The sequence below is a fragment of the Stylophora pistillata genome, chromosome 3 (assembly GCF_964205215.1).
Source record: "Stylophora pistillata chromosome 3, jaStyPist1.2, whole genome shotgun sequence".
NCBI classification, from domain to species: Eukaryota; Metazoa; Cnidaria; class Anthozoa; order Scleractinia; family Pocilloporidae; genus Stylophora; species Stylophora pistillata.
The window spans coordinates 24466441-24487805 of record NC_142521.1 but is presented as its reverse complement, the minus strand read 5'-3'; the positions used below and the strand labels follow the sequence as shown (position 1 = coordinate 24487805).

Genomic DNA, 21365 nt, shown 5'->3' with positions numbered 1-21365 from the left:
TGGGCAGGATGGGTTGAAATGAGCCTGTGTGGGAAAAGCTATCCAGCCCTGCTGCCCTCATATTGCTTTGTTGCAAAACTAAGGGAAACAGAAATGAGAAAAAAGGCAGCTTTTTCTGAGAATTGGGAGTTTCTTGTTCTGACTTGGAAAAATAGAGGAAAGGTATGATTGCAGCATTTTTTTGGCTGTGTGCCTGTCTATCATATCCTATGTGGGTTGTTTATTAACTTTTCCTTTCAACAGGAAGGGTGCTTATTCAAGGTTGGGCACTTAATCAAATATATATGTTATGACAACCTTGAAGTTGAGTGGAGTAATTCTTAAGAAACACAACAAATAAAACTGAGAAAAAAGTTCTTGTCACCAAATATCTTCCACATTTATATTAATTGATCGTTTCCCCTCTAAGAGACCTACAAGCACAAATGATAAAACTATGACACGTCCCTGCCTGACCTGTCTCCCTAATAACATGGTACCAACTCTGTAGATTTAAAGATGATAATAACAACAACAAAAGAAATAAGAAGTGATAATATCACCACTACAAACTTAGGGATACTTTATTATAATACACTATGCATACACACACTGGTTTGACATGATTATTTTATGAGCAGAATGGCAAACTAGCATCTGAGAATCAGGCTGACACACTAATGAGTGAAAATAATTGACATATAAAAATATTACTGAATGCGTAGGTATGTACAGCTCCCTACCTCCCTACCTCCCTGCACAGAAAAAAAAAATGATGATAATGATTATGATAATGGGGTGTATACACATAATGGTTGAAGGGATAACTTTAAGTTGATATGCACATAATGCCTGAATAAATTAAGTGCTGTACAATCAAACAGAATAATACATTGTAACAAAAAAGTTTTACATTCCAAGCTTTCAAATTAGGAAATGATTTTAGACTTTCATTGAAAGTTATAGTTCATAGAATCTTCATAATATTTTTAAACTTGGGCAAAAAATAGTCACACAAGCTTTAAAATGCAAGGTACTCTCTCTTTATCACAAGGTACTCTTTCTTTATCACATAAAATAATTTTATGTTATTTTGTAAGCAAACATCTTTACAGTATCAAAGGAAGAGATATCTGTTCTTGTCTTGATGTTACTTGACACTATTTGGTAACCAGTCAATAGTCTTTTTAAGATTATCATAGCTCCAGTGCATCTGGTGAACTTCATGTTGATGGCGCTGCCGTGCCTCGTCCAGTTCTCGCAGCAAATGGTCATTGGTAGAAACTAATGATCTGGGTGAATCAAAAGAAGAAGAAAGACTTATTATAAACAAACTTGACTCAGATCATTGACCCATGTCCCCTTTCCAATTTGCCAGTTAGCATCTGTAGATGAACCCTTCCATGTGGAAATGGTTGTAGATACTGTAGTAAGGATGGAACATTGCAATTTTCAGCAGTGTGTGTACAAATTTAGTATTTGTATCTTTTGGACAGAGAGCCTCTTGAAGATGCAGGTAACCCTTCAACTCCCATGAGCGACCAAAACAAAATATCTCCTTTCAAAAATATCAATACAATATCAAGCAGACAAGTGATGAGAGTAAAACCAAATTCTCCAAACTAACATCAGAAGAATTGTATGGCAGAAAGTAAGGAGAATCACTAATGAAATCCTGGGAGTGAAGGGGTTAATGGGAATATACAGTGAAAGCATTTTAAAGAGCATGCACCATCATGACTAAGCAGTCAGTAACAGCAAAAGGACTAGCCCAGCATTTGTTCCCTGGGTACAAAAATGTAGATGAAGCTATCCACTGAATCAACCTCTATCACATGGATAACACACTTCATTTTTTTGACACTTATCTACTGGCCGGATATCAATTTGTACATCACATAGTATCGTCTGCTTTGATAAACTGGGCCTTGGTGATTAATCCTTCATAAATAAGAATTTTTGTAAACAAGATTTGCTAATTAATTTTTTCATTTTAAGGAGACAGAGTTAAGGACCACATTACAAAAGAATGAACAGAGATAGTGACATCACAAAGGGTATGTCCACCTCCTCCTTTGCATGCACAGTGACCAGCATTCACTGTTCTGTTACAGAAAAGAAAGATTTTAAGTGGGGTGTAGTTTTTATGTTGTAGCAAAAAGTATTGCTTGAGCGTTTTTTTTGCAAAGTGATTTTCCAAGAAATTTGTTCACTTTCTGCAAAAAATATAGTATCTCAAGTTGATCAATTTTACAAGTATGTTGTACCTGTGGCTCTCTTGGAGCATGTTTGTGAGCTCTTGTAATTGCTCCAGATTAATGTTTTGTTGTTGAACCTGCTGGCTGAGAGATTTGACTTGTTCCTGAAGTGAGAGATTTCTGTGTTGAAGTTCACCTATTGGAGAAACAATATCACGTCAAAATCCAATCATTACAAGTTTTCTCTTCAGTTTTGCTAGTGAATCATATCTATGCTCCTTTCTATACAAAGTGTTGAATTCTACCCTGTTTACTAATGACTGCCTGTGTAAAACAGGATACATTGCTAATTCCAACTGTGTCTTCTGTCATCAGCTAACAGAAACCAAATCCCATATTTTGTTCAGTTGTTCTTTTTCGAATTCTTTTTGGCATGAGGTTAATGAAAAATTTTTGTGTAAAATCAAGAGTTGCAGAATTAAGCCTCTTGCTTACATATTACAAGGTTATTGTTGGGTCTTTTGAGGAGGAGATGAATCTAAAGTATTCAATTATATAGTAATTTTAGAAAAATCTTTCCTGTGGACTTGTCGATGTAGAGGAACATTACCTTCCTTAAGCCACTTCATAAGAATTTTGGTAATAAAATATGAGACTGAAAAACAATTATATTTTAAATAGAATAAAATGAATTTGTTTAAAGAAAAATGGAAGACATTTGAGGAAGCAATATTTTAACAAATAATTAAAGTAGACAATGTTCTTATTTAGGAAAATTGTATAAGTTAAATAAGTATGTAGATAAGAATTGCAAAAATCTTTTTTAATTTCAAATGTGGTGTCATTGTTAACTTTTGTAAACCAAACTTCACTCATTCTTTTGTACCTTAAAAGTTAAAAATAGAATTGTAACTATAGACTGAAATAAATAAAAAATAAACAAAATAAAAAAAAGTTTCCTCTTCAGCTGGTCATGAACTAGTTTGCTTGCAGCTAATAGAGCCAGAAAAGACTTCAGCCACATGCCTATCTATTAACTTTTCAACTACGTATCTTTCTTTTTCAACTATCTTGTCAACTTTTGCTCAATCAAACTTGATTATTTTGCATTACTTTAGTTTACTGTGACCATAACAGTGTCCAACTAAAAAGCTCTTGCTACCTTGGACACCGTGCACATCTTAACCTTATTTTTGTGGCCAAATATTACCTTAGTTTATTTTTCTCTTTCTATTATCTTTAATATAAACCTTGTAAATGTCATTTAATGTTTGAAATAAAGAATTGAATTGAGTATTAAAAGATGACATAGCTAAGCAAGTTAAAGTAGCCTTTAGTTAGCTACTTAACGCAGCTTAGTCTGTGCTTCTATCTTTTAATTAGGGTCAAGAACATTTTGTGATAGCACTGGAACTGACACTTTCTCCTCTGTTTTTGTAATACATGAGGGACAAACCTTGTATGGTAGGGTTGTTAAGTTAGGTTCTGAATCGAAGGTGACTGAAAATAGGATTGCATTTTGACATTCCCATTGGTTGACCTCAGACAGAAGTGTGCATTTACATGATGATGACCAGTTATGCATGTAATCTAGTAGTACTCTCTCTAACTTTTCACTCCAAATATTCATCTATAAGTCCTCCTTTGTGTCTGCTATATATTTCTCATGATTTCAGTTCTGAGAATTAAGTATTAAATCAAACAATTTACATTTTCTCAGGTGGCAAAACATCCTGTTACAAAGCTTTATATTTAGTTGTAAGTTTATAGTCATCTGTTTTGAAGGATTTGATCAAGTTTGTTTGTTTTAAGATGCCCCTTCTGTTTAAGACTGATCACAACATGATGAAACACTGTAGCTTTGGCCCTGGACCTCAGAGTTTGCATGTAGTGAGAGGCAATTAGTAATACCAAATTGTGCTCTGTCACTTAAAAGCATTATTATAACAGATGAATACCAAATACGAGATAATGAATGCAGTTCATCATCAGTGTGTACCAAAAGGTTACAAAGAGATTCTTACATTACCTATAAGTTTTTCTTGCTCTGAGGCACCATGGGAGGTAACTTCTAGGGCAGTTGTTTTAGATTGCAGGGCACTATTCTCCTCCTGAAACTCCAGAAGTCTTGATCTCACTGAGGCCTAAACAGAAAGTAAAATTTAAGAAACATTGCCAGGTACTTTTTATTCAAGGCTATGAAGGTTTGCAGTTTTCCTCTGGGACCAAAAAGATTAGCGGGAATACTTCCTAAAAAAAACTTAACATGTAATTTGGTGACAGAGAGACAAACTAATTAAAGAAATGTTTTCAATTTTGTTAGTTGAGGAAATTTTTCAAGTTTTCTATACAATTAAATCACAGTGTGTGGTTATGTGTTAACCAATTTTTTTTAGTCCCAGTTTACTTGTGACACTCAACTGAGATCCACTGCTGTAATTAACACAGTCATACATGTATTAAACAGAGTAAGCATTTCCAACAAAATAGCGGACAACAAACCAGCTCATGTGAGGCAACATCAAGTGAACCCTTTAATCCCTCGTGACTTTTTAGCTTGTTACGCAATTGTTCCAGTTCAGTTTGCTGTTGTGACATTTGGTCACGTAGTCTTGATATTTCTGCTGTTCTTTCCTTCAGTTCTGTTTGTAGTTTATCATTATCATGTGATGGTGTCAAATGTGCTCTTTCAATGGAAGCTGGTGAGTAGGAAGAAAGAAGTTTTTGAGCAAGACCTGCAAATCAAATAAAAAAACATAGAGATTGTAAATATTTTAGAACAAAAACATTCAGTGGACATCTTGTCATTGATCTTAGTCTCTTATACTACATGTAAGCTGACAAATAGCAGTGAAACTCTGTAGAGTGATCAAAACTACATGCTAGCTGTTGGCGTTTAATATACAAATCCCTGTACAATTTTCTAGTATATATTTTACAAGACTCAATTTCCTTTTATAGGAAAACCCTGTATTTGACAACCCTGAATTATTTGAGCAAACTCTTAATTGCTAGTTTTGTCTTTCCCTTGATTATTCAAGAAAAGGATTTTATTGTTTAATTATATCCATTGCTTATTTCCTCTTGCTGGAACAATAACACCAATACAAAATAAAATATACTTGTGTTTTTCAGTTTTGAACTCACTCTGAAACTTTGAGTGGCTATGAAGTGATTTGGATCCATTCCAGTACCTGCGTAAACAGTGAAAAATATTGCAAATTACATACACTGTCTTACATGCTAAAATATTAAGTTCTTTGTCATCTGCAATAGATGCTATTCATACCCAATGCAACCTCTTACATGCTGTAAAGGTTTTCATAACATTTGAAATTTCTGCCAACCCTCCCCTCCCCCCCTTCCACCTTGTCTCAGGTGAGGCCATATGTACAGAAAGTAACATAAAAAGTACTTTTCTGTGACAAGTACTTTCAAAATATGAGTAGAGCCAGAATTAATGGGTCCTTTGCTTCCATGAAAATAAAAGATAACTATTTCACCCAATAGTTGAGGTTGCTCCCCTCACAAAATAAAGGCAATATACACTGAATTGAAATATGGCATCCACTTTGAATTACGATTGTTCTGGACTTACTAGCCTCGTCTCGACATGGAAAACACAGAAAGGATTATCACATGTGTGAGAGGCTTGAGTAAGTCCAAAACAATGGCAGTTAAAATTGGACGCCATACTTCGATTCGGTGTATGCCTCAACCAAAATTTCCATACAATATAAACCTTACTTGTCCACTAAGTCAAGAAGTTTGTGTAAGAGTCCTTCTTGATCTAAAGAACCTGAAGTGTCTGCAGTTACCTGTAAAAATCAAAGAGAGTAAGGATATATCCATTATAAAAATTAATATTGTATTAATCATCTAATAGCAGTTACACATTAGAAGAATGCCAAAGAACATCATGTGTTAGCAAGGTACATGTTAAGTGATTAACTATGACACTGAAACAGTTTAAGCAGATGTCAGGAAAGAAATGACTCACTTATAGTAAGTGCTCATCTTGTAATGGTGTTCAAATATTCAGGAACTTTTTAAATTGGGCCCATGTGTTATACAGTCAAACCTTGATTATCCGGACTCGTCGGCACCTCGGTAAATAGTCCGGATAATTAAGAGTCCGGATAATCGAAAATATGAATATTAATGAGATAGAAATGTAAACAAAAGGTATACAGCAAAGAAAACACCATTTTAATTGTGATATCTACACAGCCTGTCTGTATTTACAAATAACGCATCACAGTATTATAATTCTTTGTCTCGTTGCACTTGCAAATTTTGAAAAGCGCACAGGATAATATGCTGTTTCAACAGTCTTTGGAAAGGATTATTGGGCTTTTCGCGACTCTTGAGTTTTCAAGATCACAACTAATTAATATTCATTAAAAAAAATTGGGACCAGACAAAAAAGTCCGGATAATTGAATAGTCCAGATAATCGAGGTCCGGATAATCGAGGTTCGACTGTACACAGTGATCATAGTACTTACAGTGTATCCCATGCACCTTGAACAGGAATTATTTTATAACTTTAAATGTACTTTCAACAATCAAGATTGTTAGTTATCTGGTGTTGTCACAGATACTAATTTATCCCCCCCCCCCTCAAAAAAAAAGTTTCTCTAGAAAAAATCTACAGATCTACATAATTATGCTCCTATGCATATGCCAATTAAAATGATGAGAGGAAAGACTTTCTAAAGATACCCATGACAACTTCCTCCTCTGTAAAGGGCTCACACAAAAAGTAAAAGTATAATTGTGTGGCACTTTACCTTCCAAATTAAGCTTGGTAATCTGAACACACTAACACCTAATCAACTAAATGGTCAGATAAGCCCACCCTGTTTGAAATAAGAAATGCAATATAAAATTATTGTATTCTGCCAGTTCTATACTGAGCAGAATTCCTTCAATGAATTCCATGTGAAAGCATTTTACATGAGTTAAGGAGACCTTTATGGACAACACCTGTCACTTTCTTAAACTGAGCAGTCTGGTATGTCCCCAAGATAGGCTATCTTCATCCATCTAATCCATGTGTTATAATTGGTTCAAATGTTTTCTCTCAATAAAAATTTTTCAAAGTTAAACCAATTATTTCTTTCCCTTCTTGGTAGATTATGATAATTAATGATAAAAAGTAAACACTGAACTTGTTGGAAAAATTTTTGTCCAAGACAACATTTGAACTACATCACGCCCAATTCTCAGTAGCAGTGCTGCCGTATTGAGATGATATTTAAGAATAAAAACAATGAAGGTTCTGAATTCAACAAACACATGCTACCAAGTGCAAGACTTGCCGTTTTTGTTGAGTTTACAAGAGAGTCATGTATTGGCATCTCTCTTTGGCTGCTTATATCACCTCCTGGACCTAACTTGTCTGCAAGAGGTCCTTGTGATTGTTTAGGAGAAGGTTGTAGTCTTCTAGAAGGTGACAGTTCATATGACCTTGCTGACAATGGTACACTCATGTCTTGTCCTCTTTCTTGTGTTCTGGGAAAGTCATCCTTATAATTAACAGACCTGTCAGATGTAGGGTCTTCTGGGGCATATCTTGGATCATGTGACCAAGTGCTGCCCCTGGGTGTCGTAATATGATTTGTTACCCTTGGATTTGGTGTGAAATGTCCTCTTGTGGATATTGTTGTGTGAGCATTTGTTTCATCTGTGTATTTCAGATTTGGATTATCAGATGGTCGTATTTTATCATCCGCAAAATGAACATACACTCTATCCTTTTGCGCTCTTAAATCCTGAGAGGAGTCTCTTAGATCTGACTTGTGCCTGGTAGGTCCTGCGATTGATGGAAACATCTTGTGGAGTTCTACAGAAAGAGAGATAAAATGAGCAGATTGAAAAGCAAGATCTGTGTTTTAAAATTGTTTAAATGATACAAAAAATTTTCCACTGAGTGATATACGATTACCCAGTGTAAATTAATTTCCAGTACTTCCTTTGTCAATAGTTTTTGTATAAGATGTAAATTTTTGTGTGTGTTTAATAATTATCTATAATCATTCAATCTTTTTACGGATACACTGGTTAAAAAAAAATAGGTAGCCAGAGTTGATGCAGACTTACATACCATGATGAGTTTAAGTACACTTAACTAATATGCTATAGATTAATTCTCTTACATGAAGAAGTATTTGAAACTTAATTATGAATGTGAAAACTGGAAATTGTTTCTCACTTCCCTATTGGTGGGTATTTATTATGATGCTTATTCAAACTGTCTTGCATTTACTTTCATTTCCCTGTGATTGGGATTTTCAGACATTTTGAAGACTTTTCATGAATCTCACTCTGGTTTGTTAACTTTCCAAGTTTTTCCTGACATGTGTGAAACCAATGTTTATAAGAATTTTATCAGGCATGGATCTAAATGACAATGTTATTTGGAAAACAACTAACCATCTCTAGTATAATCTTCAGCATCAGGCACCCTCGCTGTTGAGCCAGATATCCCTCTCGGTTGTTTTAAGTCTCCACCAGTGCATGTAATAAGATCCAGGACTGCCACATCATCATCCTCTAGCACTTAAAATATGATGAAATATTAGTCATCAGATGTTGTACCCACAGAGAGATAAACAGTGACAGCAGTTGATGGTCGTTCTCATCTCATGCCATAGTGTGACTCCTAATGATAACGTGGCATTTATATTTATTAACATGTTATCAAAACTAAATTATGCCCTTATACTTAACAACATGTTGCAGTGGACTGCAACAAGCAGTTTACAATATTTGAAAGAAAATTACTCTGGGTTTTGTTGTCCTCATCCAAGATTGACTTGAATGTCTCAGCATTTGCACATGTCATGGCAAAGGCAGTACATTCTCCTCAGTAATGTTTCAAGATCCTGAATGTTGGTTTGTTCTCAGGATTAAGCCTACTACATCCTCAATGGCAGTCTGGCACCTTACAACCTGCATGCCAAATTCATTTTTAGAGGAAAGATGAAAATGTAGGGTAGCTAAGGTTCCTATTGAAAGTCCTCTGTGAAGCTGGGATGGATAAGTTAATATGAGATTTCAGGGGCAAAAAATGTTCATTCAAAATCCTAGCCCTGACCTGGCCACTCAGTTGTGTCCTTAGGGAGGAATGCTTTACTCTCACAGTGCCTCTCTCTACCCAGGAGAGTGCCACAAGACTTTGTAAAAAAACCTGAAAAAATGCTGGGATGTATATCAGGCAAATGTTGATAAGCTCTTGCAGTAAGGGCAAGCCTTGTGGCTTGAGGACAGACTTCAAAGGCTTGTTAAAATTAATATTCTGCACATGCTGATTGGGCAGAATTATTCAATCTCAGTCAGTCAATTGGATAGATTGTACCTGATGGATGAGGAGCAAGATTATGAATCATGTCAGATCTAGGCAGGGGTAGCCTGAAAAAAAAAAAGTAATGCTCAATTACAAATCAGTAAACATTCTCAATTTAAAAGGGGACAATTTCTAACACTGATAAGTCAGTAAACTTTCAATACCATCCACAAAAGATGGATGGAAGTTTTTGGGACAATGCAGTTTGACTGATGTTTATCAACAGTTATTATAATTATTTAAGAAGTTTTCATTAAAAAATTACCACTGACAGATTGCAAATGGGAGTGTAAAACATAACCACTCAAAAGTGAAATTCATGCAAAAAATTAGAGGACTTAATGGAAGAAATTTCAGGATTTAATGCAAAATAAATAAATTGTACCTCTCTAAAGGTCTCTCAGGATTTGCGGAAGAATGGCGATCAAATTCTGATGCCTTAAGAAGAATTAAGAAACTTATTAAAAATTAAATCAACAAGATTGCTTTACGTTCCTTTTGTCTAGTAATAATAATAATACTGAAAAACTTGATTATGCATTACAAACATGATTGTAAACTAAATAAAACAACCTATGGCTGAAAGTTGTTGACTACTACTGGAAGATAAAATGTCATTGTAGTGTTTGTCAATGCAAATAAAGTACTATTAGGAAACTCCCAGGAGGAACAGTTGGTGCATTCAACTATTCTTAAGAAGATAGAAACAATTTCTTATGAGAAAGGGACCAAGAAAAATCTGAGTGGCCTATGATTCTGAGTACTCCCAGTTGAGAGTTTACAAAGAGATGTTCTGATCATGAAGCTACAAAGAACTTGTTGGTAATGTGACAAGTTCACAAATATCCTGCATTGTGTCAGAATCAAATCATTTACAGCAGTCTACGTGGAGTTACTGACTGAGTGGAAGGGACGGATGGGAAAATATTTGGTTTGAGGTCATGATATACAGACCAAGTGTGGTGAGGTCTATAGCTCATGACCCATAGCCAAATATTTTCTTGTTCAGCCCAACCAAACTAGTCAATAAACATTTTATCATAATCATGACCACTAACTCTTGAAAATTTTCACTTAAATTGGACACCATAGAAGGCCACATGCAGCCACATGAGCACACAAAAAAAAAATATTCTGGAATAATTTTATAAATTTTCCCTTATTTTTTCAAGTCAGAATAAGAAACTCACAATTCCTTTAAAATGTCACTTTTTTTTCTTATTTCTATTTTTCTTTGATTTTTTGCAACAAAAAGACATGAGGGCAGCAGGGCCAGACTTCTTTTTCTGGAGCGGTTCATGTCAACCCACTGGCCCTGCACATGTCAGCTTTTACTATGGTTTTCTATGGGATATTGCGCGAACAGGGCCAGATGGGTCATACGATAAAGCATAATACATATTGTGTCCTAAACATATTGTTTGGGAATACCTGATCAGATGTAAAGTGCATTATGGCTGCTCTTCTTTCACTATCCCTCACAGATCTATCATCTAGAATACCAAGGAGAATGAAGTATGGAGAAAGAATATTTCTAAGTATATACAATACTACTGTAACTAGGCTCACAATTGTGCATCACATTGCAATATTTTCATCATAGTTTTAGAATTACATCGGTAGAAACTATTTCCTATGATAGTCAAATCATCCTACACACAGGATTTGCAATATAAATTTCCTTTAGGTCACACTATCACTCCAGCCTTGGTCACGGTACATTACAACTTCTTTGTTAATATTTTCCATCAGTACATGTAGGTGGACATCAATGAAATATCCCAATTTTCTTTGTTTCTGAATATGATATCTTCACCACCAAAAAATTTGTATAATTAAATAAAACAAAGATGTCATCATGGTAACCAGGTAAATAAACTGGACATTTTTCTCTTCTGGAGGGGTTTTTACTTCTATCAATAATACTCAACATGTTTCCCATCACATGACAGGGAAAGACAATTATATTGAGATGTTACCAAGTTTTATTTACAGTAAAGTTGCAATAATGAACTGAGTTTACATGTTTACTTAGATCACTGTAGCACTTCTCCTGATGATAACATCTCCCACTTGTGAAAGACATCGTCAACTGTGAACAATTAAATTTAAATTGCCTCCACCCACAGTTTGGTAATATCTTCAATATCATTCCCCTGACAAGTCCTTTGAAATCATTAACAGTGTTCAGAAATGACTGTTATTGAGTTGTATGTAGTAATGCTAATGACATTAGAAACCAGAAAAATGTTAATGACCAATTGGTGAGTGTTAGTTATGAGACTGAAGAAATATCTGGGAGTTTGAGACTTCCCAATATCAGCTGATCAAGAGGAAGAAAAGCCTCTTCTTACCAAGTCGCCGTAGATTTGGTAGCATGTGGACAAGGAACAGACGGTAATCGGCTTCATTTTTGGTGACTGGGTTTAACCGCAGATCTAAGTCCTTTGAAACAGGGAAACAAGATTTAGGCATACATATTAGATCATGATGAGCGAAAACAGTATCTCATGCAGCAGGCATTCTTTCTTCATCTATTTCAACTTGAAGTAGTTACAATTAACCACTTGCATTTGTTAGATATGAGACGACAATAGCCAACTCGGCGCTACACACCTTGTTGGCTATCTATCATCTCATAACCAACGCGTGCTCGTGGAATAATTGTTTTATTAAAAAGAACGCCTCCAAGACATTAAACAAATCTTCTTGACTTTATTTTGTAAGAAGAAACTGGATGTTACAATGCACAGATATTAGATTATATGGTATATTGGCTTATATACCATAATGGCTCAGCCAATGAAAAGTCTTAAATTGTATTATCCAATGATCTAGTTTTTAATAATTACAGTTATTGTAATGTTAGTGGTAAAAATTGTACAATGCTACACTCAGTATGCTGCATCATGCTGCATTCTGTAAAATTTTCCCAGACAATGTACATGATTAGCCCTTTACACCCTAGCATCAGTATCCAATCCAGATTATCCACACAGTTTTCGATATATTTCCTTTGACAAGGAGAATTCCTTTGAAAATCAAAGCTTAATTCTTAGGTTGGCAATCAATTTCCTTTTTTCAAGAATAATTCAGCAGCATTACTGTAAAGAGAAATGAATTAAATGCTGGTCCATCTATGATCGGTTGAAAGAGATGAAGAAATTTGCTCATTCCATTTCTTAGTGTAACAATAATAAGTCCTACACTGAATACATTAATTGTCAGTCAACTACATGGCAAGGGTAGATTCAATATAAAATCAGCTATACTTACCTTTAGATTTGCCAAATTCCTTAACCCATGTAAATCCTTCAAACTAGATATGTTATTATAGTATCTGTTATTGATTCATGTTAATATCACAACATCAGAAACAATAATTATTATGACCTTTAACTTGCTTTCCCCCTTAAATCATTGAAAAGTCACTGTTATTTGGACTCATAAAGAAAACTTGAGCACTATTTCAATAATACTTTCCTAAATGTATTGTGTTGAGTTCTGTGGAGTTCATCTTCAATGCTAAGACTTGAGTTTTTGACGTGGCATTTAGTTGTTATAAGCTACGAACTGTAATTTCAAATATTCTTGGAATTGTGAAGTTTTGCAGAAAAAAGGTTTCATAGAAACTGGCATTCCATTTCTTTACAATAAGCTTACTTTTGAAGTAGTACTTAACTTTGAAAAGTTATTGTCTTGATCATGCATTCTTATTGACTGGGTGGGGGTAGTTAGTAATATTCAAAGATCTCAGTGGGAATCATTGTGAGATTAAAGGGAGGAGTCAGTTGTTAGGTGAATGTTTTCAGTCTAGTTAGTGAAGATGTCTTTCTATTCTCCACTTTCTTGCATACAAGAGTATACTACAGTCCTGAAAATCTTTACAATAATCCAATGTATTTGGAATTAGTCTCTTTGAAAAGATGAAGAAGGATACAGGTTCAGAGACTCCAGTGTTTGTTGATTCTCCAGACCCTGTTTAAACAAAACAAGAACAGAATAACCTTTTTTAACAGAACCCTAAGAATAGACACCATTACTAATCAAAGTGAATTATACCGCACTCTATGCTCAAGTTTAACAAATTTGTAATAATACAATCTTAATCAAACTAGTTGCCAGAAATAAAACTGTAGATTTCAAAAAAGAAACCGTGTCACAACTTATCATTGATATATTTCTTTTACATATTTTTTATCTCGTTTGCATGCTTTGCATTCTGCTAATTTAGTGACATTATGGTCATGAAATTTTACATGTGACCTCCTTGATGAGAAAAAATAATAAATAGTTGAGTTGTGAAGTGCAGTACTTATATGGCACTAATATATTTGAAAAACTGCATCTGGATTGTTAAGCCTACAGCACCTTTGCGCACATGCAACTGTTCCATAATTGTTATAATTTTGTATAATTATATATATATTTAACAATTATTCGCTGAAGGCAAGGTGAATATCGTCAAATAATCCCCGAGACGAAGTCAAGGGGATTATTCGACAATATTTACTGAACCTGAGGTGAATATATGTTTTAGTATAATTTCAGAGCTGAACAATAGAGAAATTTCTAAAATCATAACATTTTAGTAACATTTATTAACATTTTATTTCAACATTTTATATAAACTGCGTGGAGCAGTTTATACAGCATCATATAAGGAATCACTCAACCAATCAGATTGCTGGAAACTCTGCTCAGCTCTGAAATTATACTAAATAGATATATATATATAAATAAATAACTAGTATATATAGTATGTATTTATGTATGTATGCATGTGTGTGCCTGTGTCTATATATATAGACACACGCACGCACGCACATACACACATACATATATACTATATATACTAGTTCTTTATTTGTATTATATATAGTAGAGTCATAGTAGAGTCAGAGCTGAGCAAAGATATCAAGACAATGTATTTGATCTCTGGCAGCAAGGCCTTCCTGCCCTACATCAATTTACTGATTACATTAATTCCCTGTATCCCACTATTAAATTTGAGCTAGTTTTTTCTGAGTGCAAGCTTCAGGTACTTGATCTTACTTTATATCTTATCAATAGATTTATTAGGACAGACGTCTATTCTAAACCTACAGATAACCACTTTTAATCTTCTGCCTTCCAGCTGCCATCCTAAGCATGTTTTCAAGGCTATTCCTTTTGGAGTAGCCACAAGATTAAAAAGAAATTACTCTGAAGAAGTATTTCTCGCCGAGAGAACAGCTGAGTACAAAGAGTACCTTGTTAACTGGGGCTATCCTCTAAATTAGTTTCTGAGCAATTCTCCAAAGCCTCTGCCATTCCTAGAAATGATTTACTCAGGACTCGTGGAAAAGAAATGAAGAAACTATTTCCATTTGTTATTACATTCAATCCAAACTTGCCTGATGTAGGCAACATAATCAGAAAGCATTTGTTCATTCTACAATTCAACCCCAAATTGAAAGAACTTTTTCCTCGAAATTCTATCATACCATTTTTTCATTGGTCGAAAAATCTCAAAGAATCATTAGCACCATCTCGCTTTAAAACTGCCAGCGAGAGACAAATGATTCCTCATGACAATGGCTGCTTTAATGCAATAGAAAAAGATGCAACCTCTGTCAAAATTTCTTTGTTGAATTAATTTAAATCATTTCTCAGCTTTCAGATGGGCAAAAATTACACCATTCATTTTAGACTTTCCTGTGATTCTAAAAATGTGATTTACTTGGCTTCTTGCCAGAAATGTCGCCTGCAATATGTGGGATGAATACCGACTTTAAAGTTAGGTTTCGAAATCACAAATCTGCTATGCTCACAAACAAAACAACTTGTGAAGTAGCAATACACTTTAACAGAACCCCACACACCCTGGGTGATTTTGCGTTCCAATGTATTGATCAGGTACAGGCCCCAAGCGGCTCTGAAGAGATTGATGGGCTTTTAATCACAAAACAGGCTTATTAGAGTGCTCAGCTGTTCTCTTTGGCACCCCATGGTTAGAATAAAAGAAAGGAATTTCATTCAAAAAACAGAATTTGCTATAATTAATTTTCTATCGTACATTAGGTGTTACCAATTAATTGTTGAAAGGCCCTTTTTCTTGGATTTTGTCAGCCTTTTAGGTGTTGATTAGACTCAGAGGCCCTGCCGCGGGATCATATTATGATTAGTATCATTTAAGTGCCCCTCAAGGGATTTTGTTGCTAATTTGCCTTCTCGGGCTCCAAAGGCCTTGTTTTGGGATTTTGGTACGGTTTACAGCTGCAAGTAAAAGTGGGTCTACCCTTTTCTAATGCTTGCCACATTGCCTCTTTGGGTAGCACCACTCATTTTTAGCAAATTTAGTTTTTTTATCTTTTAGTTTTTAGCTAGGTTTTATCTCTTGTAATTTGTCCATTGTTTTCTTTGTAGCTTGGTTTTTTGTCATCTTTTTATTAGCACCAGTTCTTTAGTCATCACCTGTAATTACATAATCACTAGCACTTCGATCTTATTTAAAGCCCTTTTTGATTCAAAAGTTGTAAATAACTGAAGGTCTCTGACCGAAACGTTTTTTTTAAATTTTTTATCTTTTTTTATGTCAGAAATTGTCCATCCTTTCATTTTTTTAAACTTTCTACATTCGTGTTTGCTGTGAGGTTTGGACTGCGAATCTTTATTGATCCTACTGGCGTGGTGCACCTTTGTTGGCCTGAGAGTTCTACTAATGACTAATATATACTTCAAAAAACTCATTAATAATTCATGAGCTTATTAGCCTATCACACGAGGCAAATCGATCATGTGTATGAACCTTTCTAGCCAGTATAGAATGATCATTCTGAAAAGCCCAGAGAGAGTTTTGATTTCGGTCTCAGGGGAAATCGGGGTACAATTCATAAACAACGAAATCATCACTGAATTATTAATGAAAATATGATTACTGTGATCTTTATATAGAGATCACTAGAGATCTTTATAAAAAAGATCACGCTAATGATAATACCAAATTATTCACCAAAAGGCAGCATACAAAAACATTAACCACAGTAAACAACAAAGTTTATTTTCCTGATAAATTCTTGTTAGAACAAAAATTCGTCCTTTTACAATTTCCCATTGTTCACAAAATTAATTTTGCAGTTTTGGAAGACACAACTATAGTGTCACGTCCATTGCTCTCTTTCAAGTAACACTGTTATCCACAGCAAATACTGTACAAACCTCTTGAGGGATACCACTCTCCATTCTCCTTGCATGACACCTCTGTGACAAACTTTGTCAGCCAAAAATCCAAGGATTCAGCACTCATCTCACTTGTTTCTAAACTCTGAATACTCTCAACTTCAACTCTAAATCCTATTTCCTCCAAGTTGACGTCTTTATTTCTTCTTGAACTTTGCCACTCGCCAAAAATTTTGTAAGCCCACTTTGTGGCATACCGAGTAGCCCTTGGAACACAACTATCCAAGTAATCTTTCTCTTCCTTCACATTTTTTGGTTCTCGAAACATGCGTTTGGGCAGTATTTCAAGGAAAAGCTTTCTGAACTTTAACAGCAGCCAAACAAGGAGCACTTTTCCCCTCTGTATGTAATTAACTTTTAATGCATTCAAATCACATTTAGAAAAATCCCTTGAGAGGCATGGGTTTTTGAAGCTATTAAATGCATTCATATAATGTTTGGAAAAATCCCTATAGAGGCACGGGTCTTTGAAGCTATTTAAAAAACTCGCAGCACGTGTTTTATTGGGTCTAAAAACACTTGGCTACGCCTCATGTTTTTAAACCCGATAAAACACTGCTGCTCATTTATTAACCGTTTATAAACTGTCTGATGATCGCAGCGCAAGCTGCGTGAAACTCAGAGTAATGGTGAAACGATCTTCCTGTCATTAATTTATAACCGCTATTGAAATGCTCTGCAACCTGCATCGAGCACTTTTTCACAGCCACGACTTCTCCTAGTCTGTTTAAACATACATACATACATACATACATACATACATGTATGTATGTATGTATGTATGTGTGTATGTGTGTGTGTGTGTGTGTGTGTGAATGTATGTAGGAAGTCTACATTTTGATTAAGTAGAACACAATATATGTTGAGTTAGGCAAATGCAAAGACTACACTTTCATCCCTACAAGCCTGTTTGATGATTGCTTACGTACTCATCAGGGCATTTTTAATTCCTTATTACTGATAAGAGTTGGGTATTTTTTTTTATTCTCATCACTTGTCTGCCTGATATTGTAAGGAAAAATTGTTTCTTGGTTCCTCATGGGAGTTAATATAATCATTATGATGAAGGAAACATTTTCTGCATGGTTGAAAATAATTATATTAAAAGTTAGGAATCACATGTTAAACCAAAAAATATAGAATACATCTATGTTATCCTGGACAGAGGTGCAAATTAAAAGGCATTTGAATAGTAGTCAGACCATGCTATCAAATCACAAGTGCTTGGCTAAATTTTGTAACCCACCAAAATCTGTTGGGTTTGGAGGGAACCCTAACACTACAAGTTTAAGAATATAAAGTCAGCTTTTTTTTCTAAGCGTTTTGGTTTCTTATCAGTAATTAGGAATTAAAAATGCTTCTTTTTATTCAAGCCTTTACTTCATATTCTCTTTACCTTATAAGTATAAAATAACATAGCACTCAGGGCTCAACACCAACTTTTCAACTTACTAGCTCGTAACAACTTAGATGTTACAACAATTTCAGTTTGTTTACTAACTGGCAAGAGGAAATCAAAAACCACTGGCCAAAACTGAATTTATACTAGTCTAGCCGTGGCTAGTTGCCTACTGTTAATGTTGAGCCCTGGCACTGTAATTGTCGTAGTAATGAGGAAAAAAATAAGTGCCAAATAAAAGACCAAAAGACCTACAAATACTAACTCAATGGTTCTCGATTTAGAAGCCTCCAAAAATTTCAAAAAAGAAAAATTTCTTACCTCAGTAGTTATAAGAGAGTTCCTTGACAGATCCAAGGCCTTGAGTCGAGTGAATCCATGAAGAGCTGTACCCAGTGATGAAATCTTCTCATTATATGCACCAGGAAGTGAGAGAGATTTCACATCATCTACCCAAGAAATAATACAATAAGTTCCCCATAATTACTGCTCAGATAGTGCATTGTCTCCATTAACCCAATTAATTCAACTCCCAAAGTCCTATCCATAAGTCATCCTTCTCAATATGTAACTCCTTAAAATTCACTTGTCCTCTATTACTTCAAAACATTTTATCAAAGAACCCCTTCTGGCAGCTGGTATGTCAGCTGATGTCTGTGGCTGAGGCACCATCTGAAAATTGAACACTTGGCCGAGAAGCAAACCTTTGATGACATTTTTTCAGCTAACATTTATTTATTTGATAACCCATTTGGTTATTTCTGGAGCAGTAATTGAAATCAGTTTTTTATGTCATTATCACTGGACTCTACAAAAAGAGTTTGTTTTTCCTTTATGTAAGATAGAAGGTGAAAAAGAAAGCACTGAACAAAAATTGACAAAAATGGGGCTAGCATGATTTACCATCCAGTGATTTTGCACTATTTTAAGTAACCAAAAGCATATTGTGAAAATTAATTGGGAGGGAGGGAGGGTTGGATGGGAAATATTTAGCTTAACATTATGATCTACTGGCTGAGTGTAGCTTTTTCCAGACCAGCCCACATCAACTCATCCAGCCCTGCACCCTCCTACTATGGTTTTTAATGGAATTGCACCAGCAAGGCTGGACAGGTCATGATAAATCATATCACACCAGATATGTTTTTTTCCATTCTCGTCACTCTATGCTTGACATTACTGCTGTGAGAAGACATTTCAAGGACTTATCACTTCTTGGAATCAAAGGGTTTCGAGGAAGTTGGCAAGTCCATTGTAGGCATTTCAATGAGCAGAAACGTTTAGTATAATTTAAGGATAAGCGGTTGATTGAAGTATTTGACAGAAACCTTAATTCTGTCCGATATTATCTTAACCTTTATCTGCATTGTTATACATCAACATTCTTGAAGGATTCTCTAGATGTTTCTGCCCTATTACTTTTGCAACTTCAAGATGAAAGGTTGAATACCGTATTTCCTAGAGTAAGTGCCCAACTCAGTATTTTCTGGTATTTTGTATAGGGCTTACTATAGACAAGGATGAAAAGAACTTTCGCAGGCAAACGTGTCTGATTGCAAGGGAAAGGATAAAAAGACTAAAGAGGCAATTGACAATGCATCTCTCGTGCTCCGAAACATGCAGCTGATTAATCAAGTTTCGGAAACGAAGTTGCATGCAATGTTCATAATTATTAAACTAAGCCAACACAATCCATAAAACTTAGGACGACAAATTTAAATAGACAAAACAGCCAAAGATTGACTGAAATGATACAGAGGTGAAGATTGGCAGAGAGAAATCTAGGACGCACTGCACCACAAAATTCAAGCGACGCAAAGAACAAACAAAACATTGGCACAACTCCGTTGGAATGCACGAGCAAAACAGGAGAAAACCGTCATTGCTGACGATTTTGCGGAGGATCAGGAGTAAGAAATGGCGAAGGAACAAATTGGTGAGGCATCAGTGAATACATCATACCCAAATGATCATGTTTTAACTTGACACGCTCTCTGATCCACTGCTCCGTAATTCTGAGCGCCATTTTTTGAAAAAACTTCAAGCAAAGCTTTAGAGTAGTTACCAGGTTCCTCGGCGAAGACCCAGAGACAAGTGTCACGCAGAACGAGTTTTTCGCTCTGGTGACCAAGAGTTTTAATTTTTTAATTTTCTCTTATTTTTAATATTCTCAGAATTAGTTTAAGCCCTTCCCTAGATCATATAAAATATCTGCTTGAGAGACTAATGTTCTAACTCAAAACAATAACAAGTTCCAGTTACTCGCAACCGCTGGAGTTGCATTGCGTGACAAACCAACTTGATCCCTTGAAGATCCCCAGCTTAACACAACTTGTTGTGACCGGAATTTGCAAAAACAGAAATACAGAAAAAATATTTTTAACAAAGCCTGCGGAGCAAACGTGATTTTTCGCGTTTTACAGGACAGAAGCTGTAGGCGAGCGCGAAGCGCGAACTGATAAACGCAAAAAAAAAAAAAGAAAAGAAATTACGCCTTTTTCTGTAGGCTAATTTTTAGTTGACCCAAATAATTGTCATATCCTAAATTCAATTCAAATCCAAAACGTTTGTGTTTCGAAGTTTACCCTCAGCCCGCTCCCGCGCCGCTCCCACTCCCGCACCGCTCCCACTCCCGCGCCGCTCCCACTCCCGCGCCGCTCCCACTCCCGCACCGCTCCCACTCCACTTTTTAAAGGAACTTGCAACGACAAGAAAATAGCAATTTTCCTCATTCCCGATGAAAGAATATAAGTTGTCCGACAAACACACAACTACTAAGCAAAAACTTCTGTCTAAACCGACAACTTAAAGCGACAAATTGAAATAATGAACTTTCCAAATCTGACACGCAGCTATCTGCAATGCACTACAAAGAGTCAGGCTGTGAAAAGTCCATAGAAGATGACTTGAGGAGGGCGGGATCTTTTAGGATTCTGTAGGAAAGATATACCAACCATGGGCAGGAGGTGGAGAACAGCATTTTCAATATTTTTTCTCTTTTTAGGATGCGTGTTCTTATGTTGAAGCCAATGGAAACAGAAAATTTTTCTTCAAAGAGGCTTTGCACAAGGCTCCAAATCTCAGAATTTATAACACCTGAGGCTTTAGTCGCAGAACTTATCTATATCGTGGACTTTTCAAGCTCAACAAAATTTTTTCAACTTGTAAACCCAAGGAGTGAGGAAAATGGAATTTGGGACCAACATGAAAAGTCAATG

At 35.4% G+C, this 21365-nt stretch overlaps 1 protein-coding gene across 1 annotated transcript; it reads right to left on the bottom strand.

Annotated features, from left to right (window-relative positions):
• Positions 1-354: 354 nt before the first annotated feature.
• On the bottom strand, positions 355-20204 carry LOC111332984 (centrosomal protein of 72 kDa). Its single transcript, XM_088755118.1, has 16 exons — positions 20110-20204; positions 18469-18596; positions 13468-13505; positions 12804-12867; positions 11882-11972; positions 10959-11020; positions 9913-9965; positions 9540-9592; positions 8615-8740; positions 7501-8024; positions 5925-5995; positions 5325-5371; positions 4680-4912; positions 4207-4321; positions 2247-2373; positions 355-1271 (listed from the first exon to the last, which is right to left on the bottom strand). The coding sequence occupies exons 1-16, from the start codon at positions 20171-20173 to the stop codon at positions 1130-1132; spliced, it is 1938 nt and encodes a 645-aa protein (XP_088611244.1). The 5' UTR covers positions 20174-20204; the 3' UTR covers positions 355-1129.
• Between the last annotated feature and the right edge of the window lie 1161 nt (positions 20205-21365).

Coding starts and splice junctions, on each gene's coding strand:
- LOC111332984 (XM_088755118.1), bottom strand. CDS start 20,173: ATGGCGCTCAGAATTACGGAGCAGTGGATCAGAGAGCGTGTCAAGTTA. Junction 8,025..8,614: donor TGAAGATTATACTAGAGATG/GTTAGTTGTTTT, acceptor CTCTTTCTGTAG/AACTCCACAAGATGTTTCCA. Junction 2,374..4,206: donor AGAGCAAGAAAAACTTATAG/GTAATGTAAGAA, acceptor TTTCTCCAATAG/GTGAACTTCAACACAGAAAT.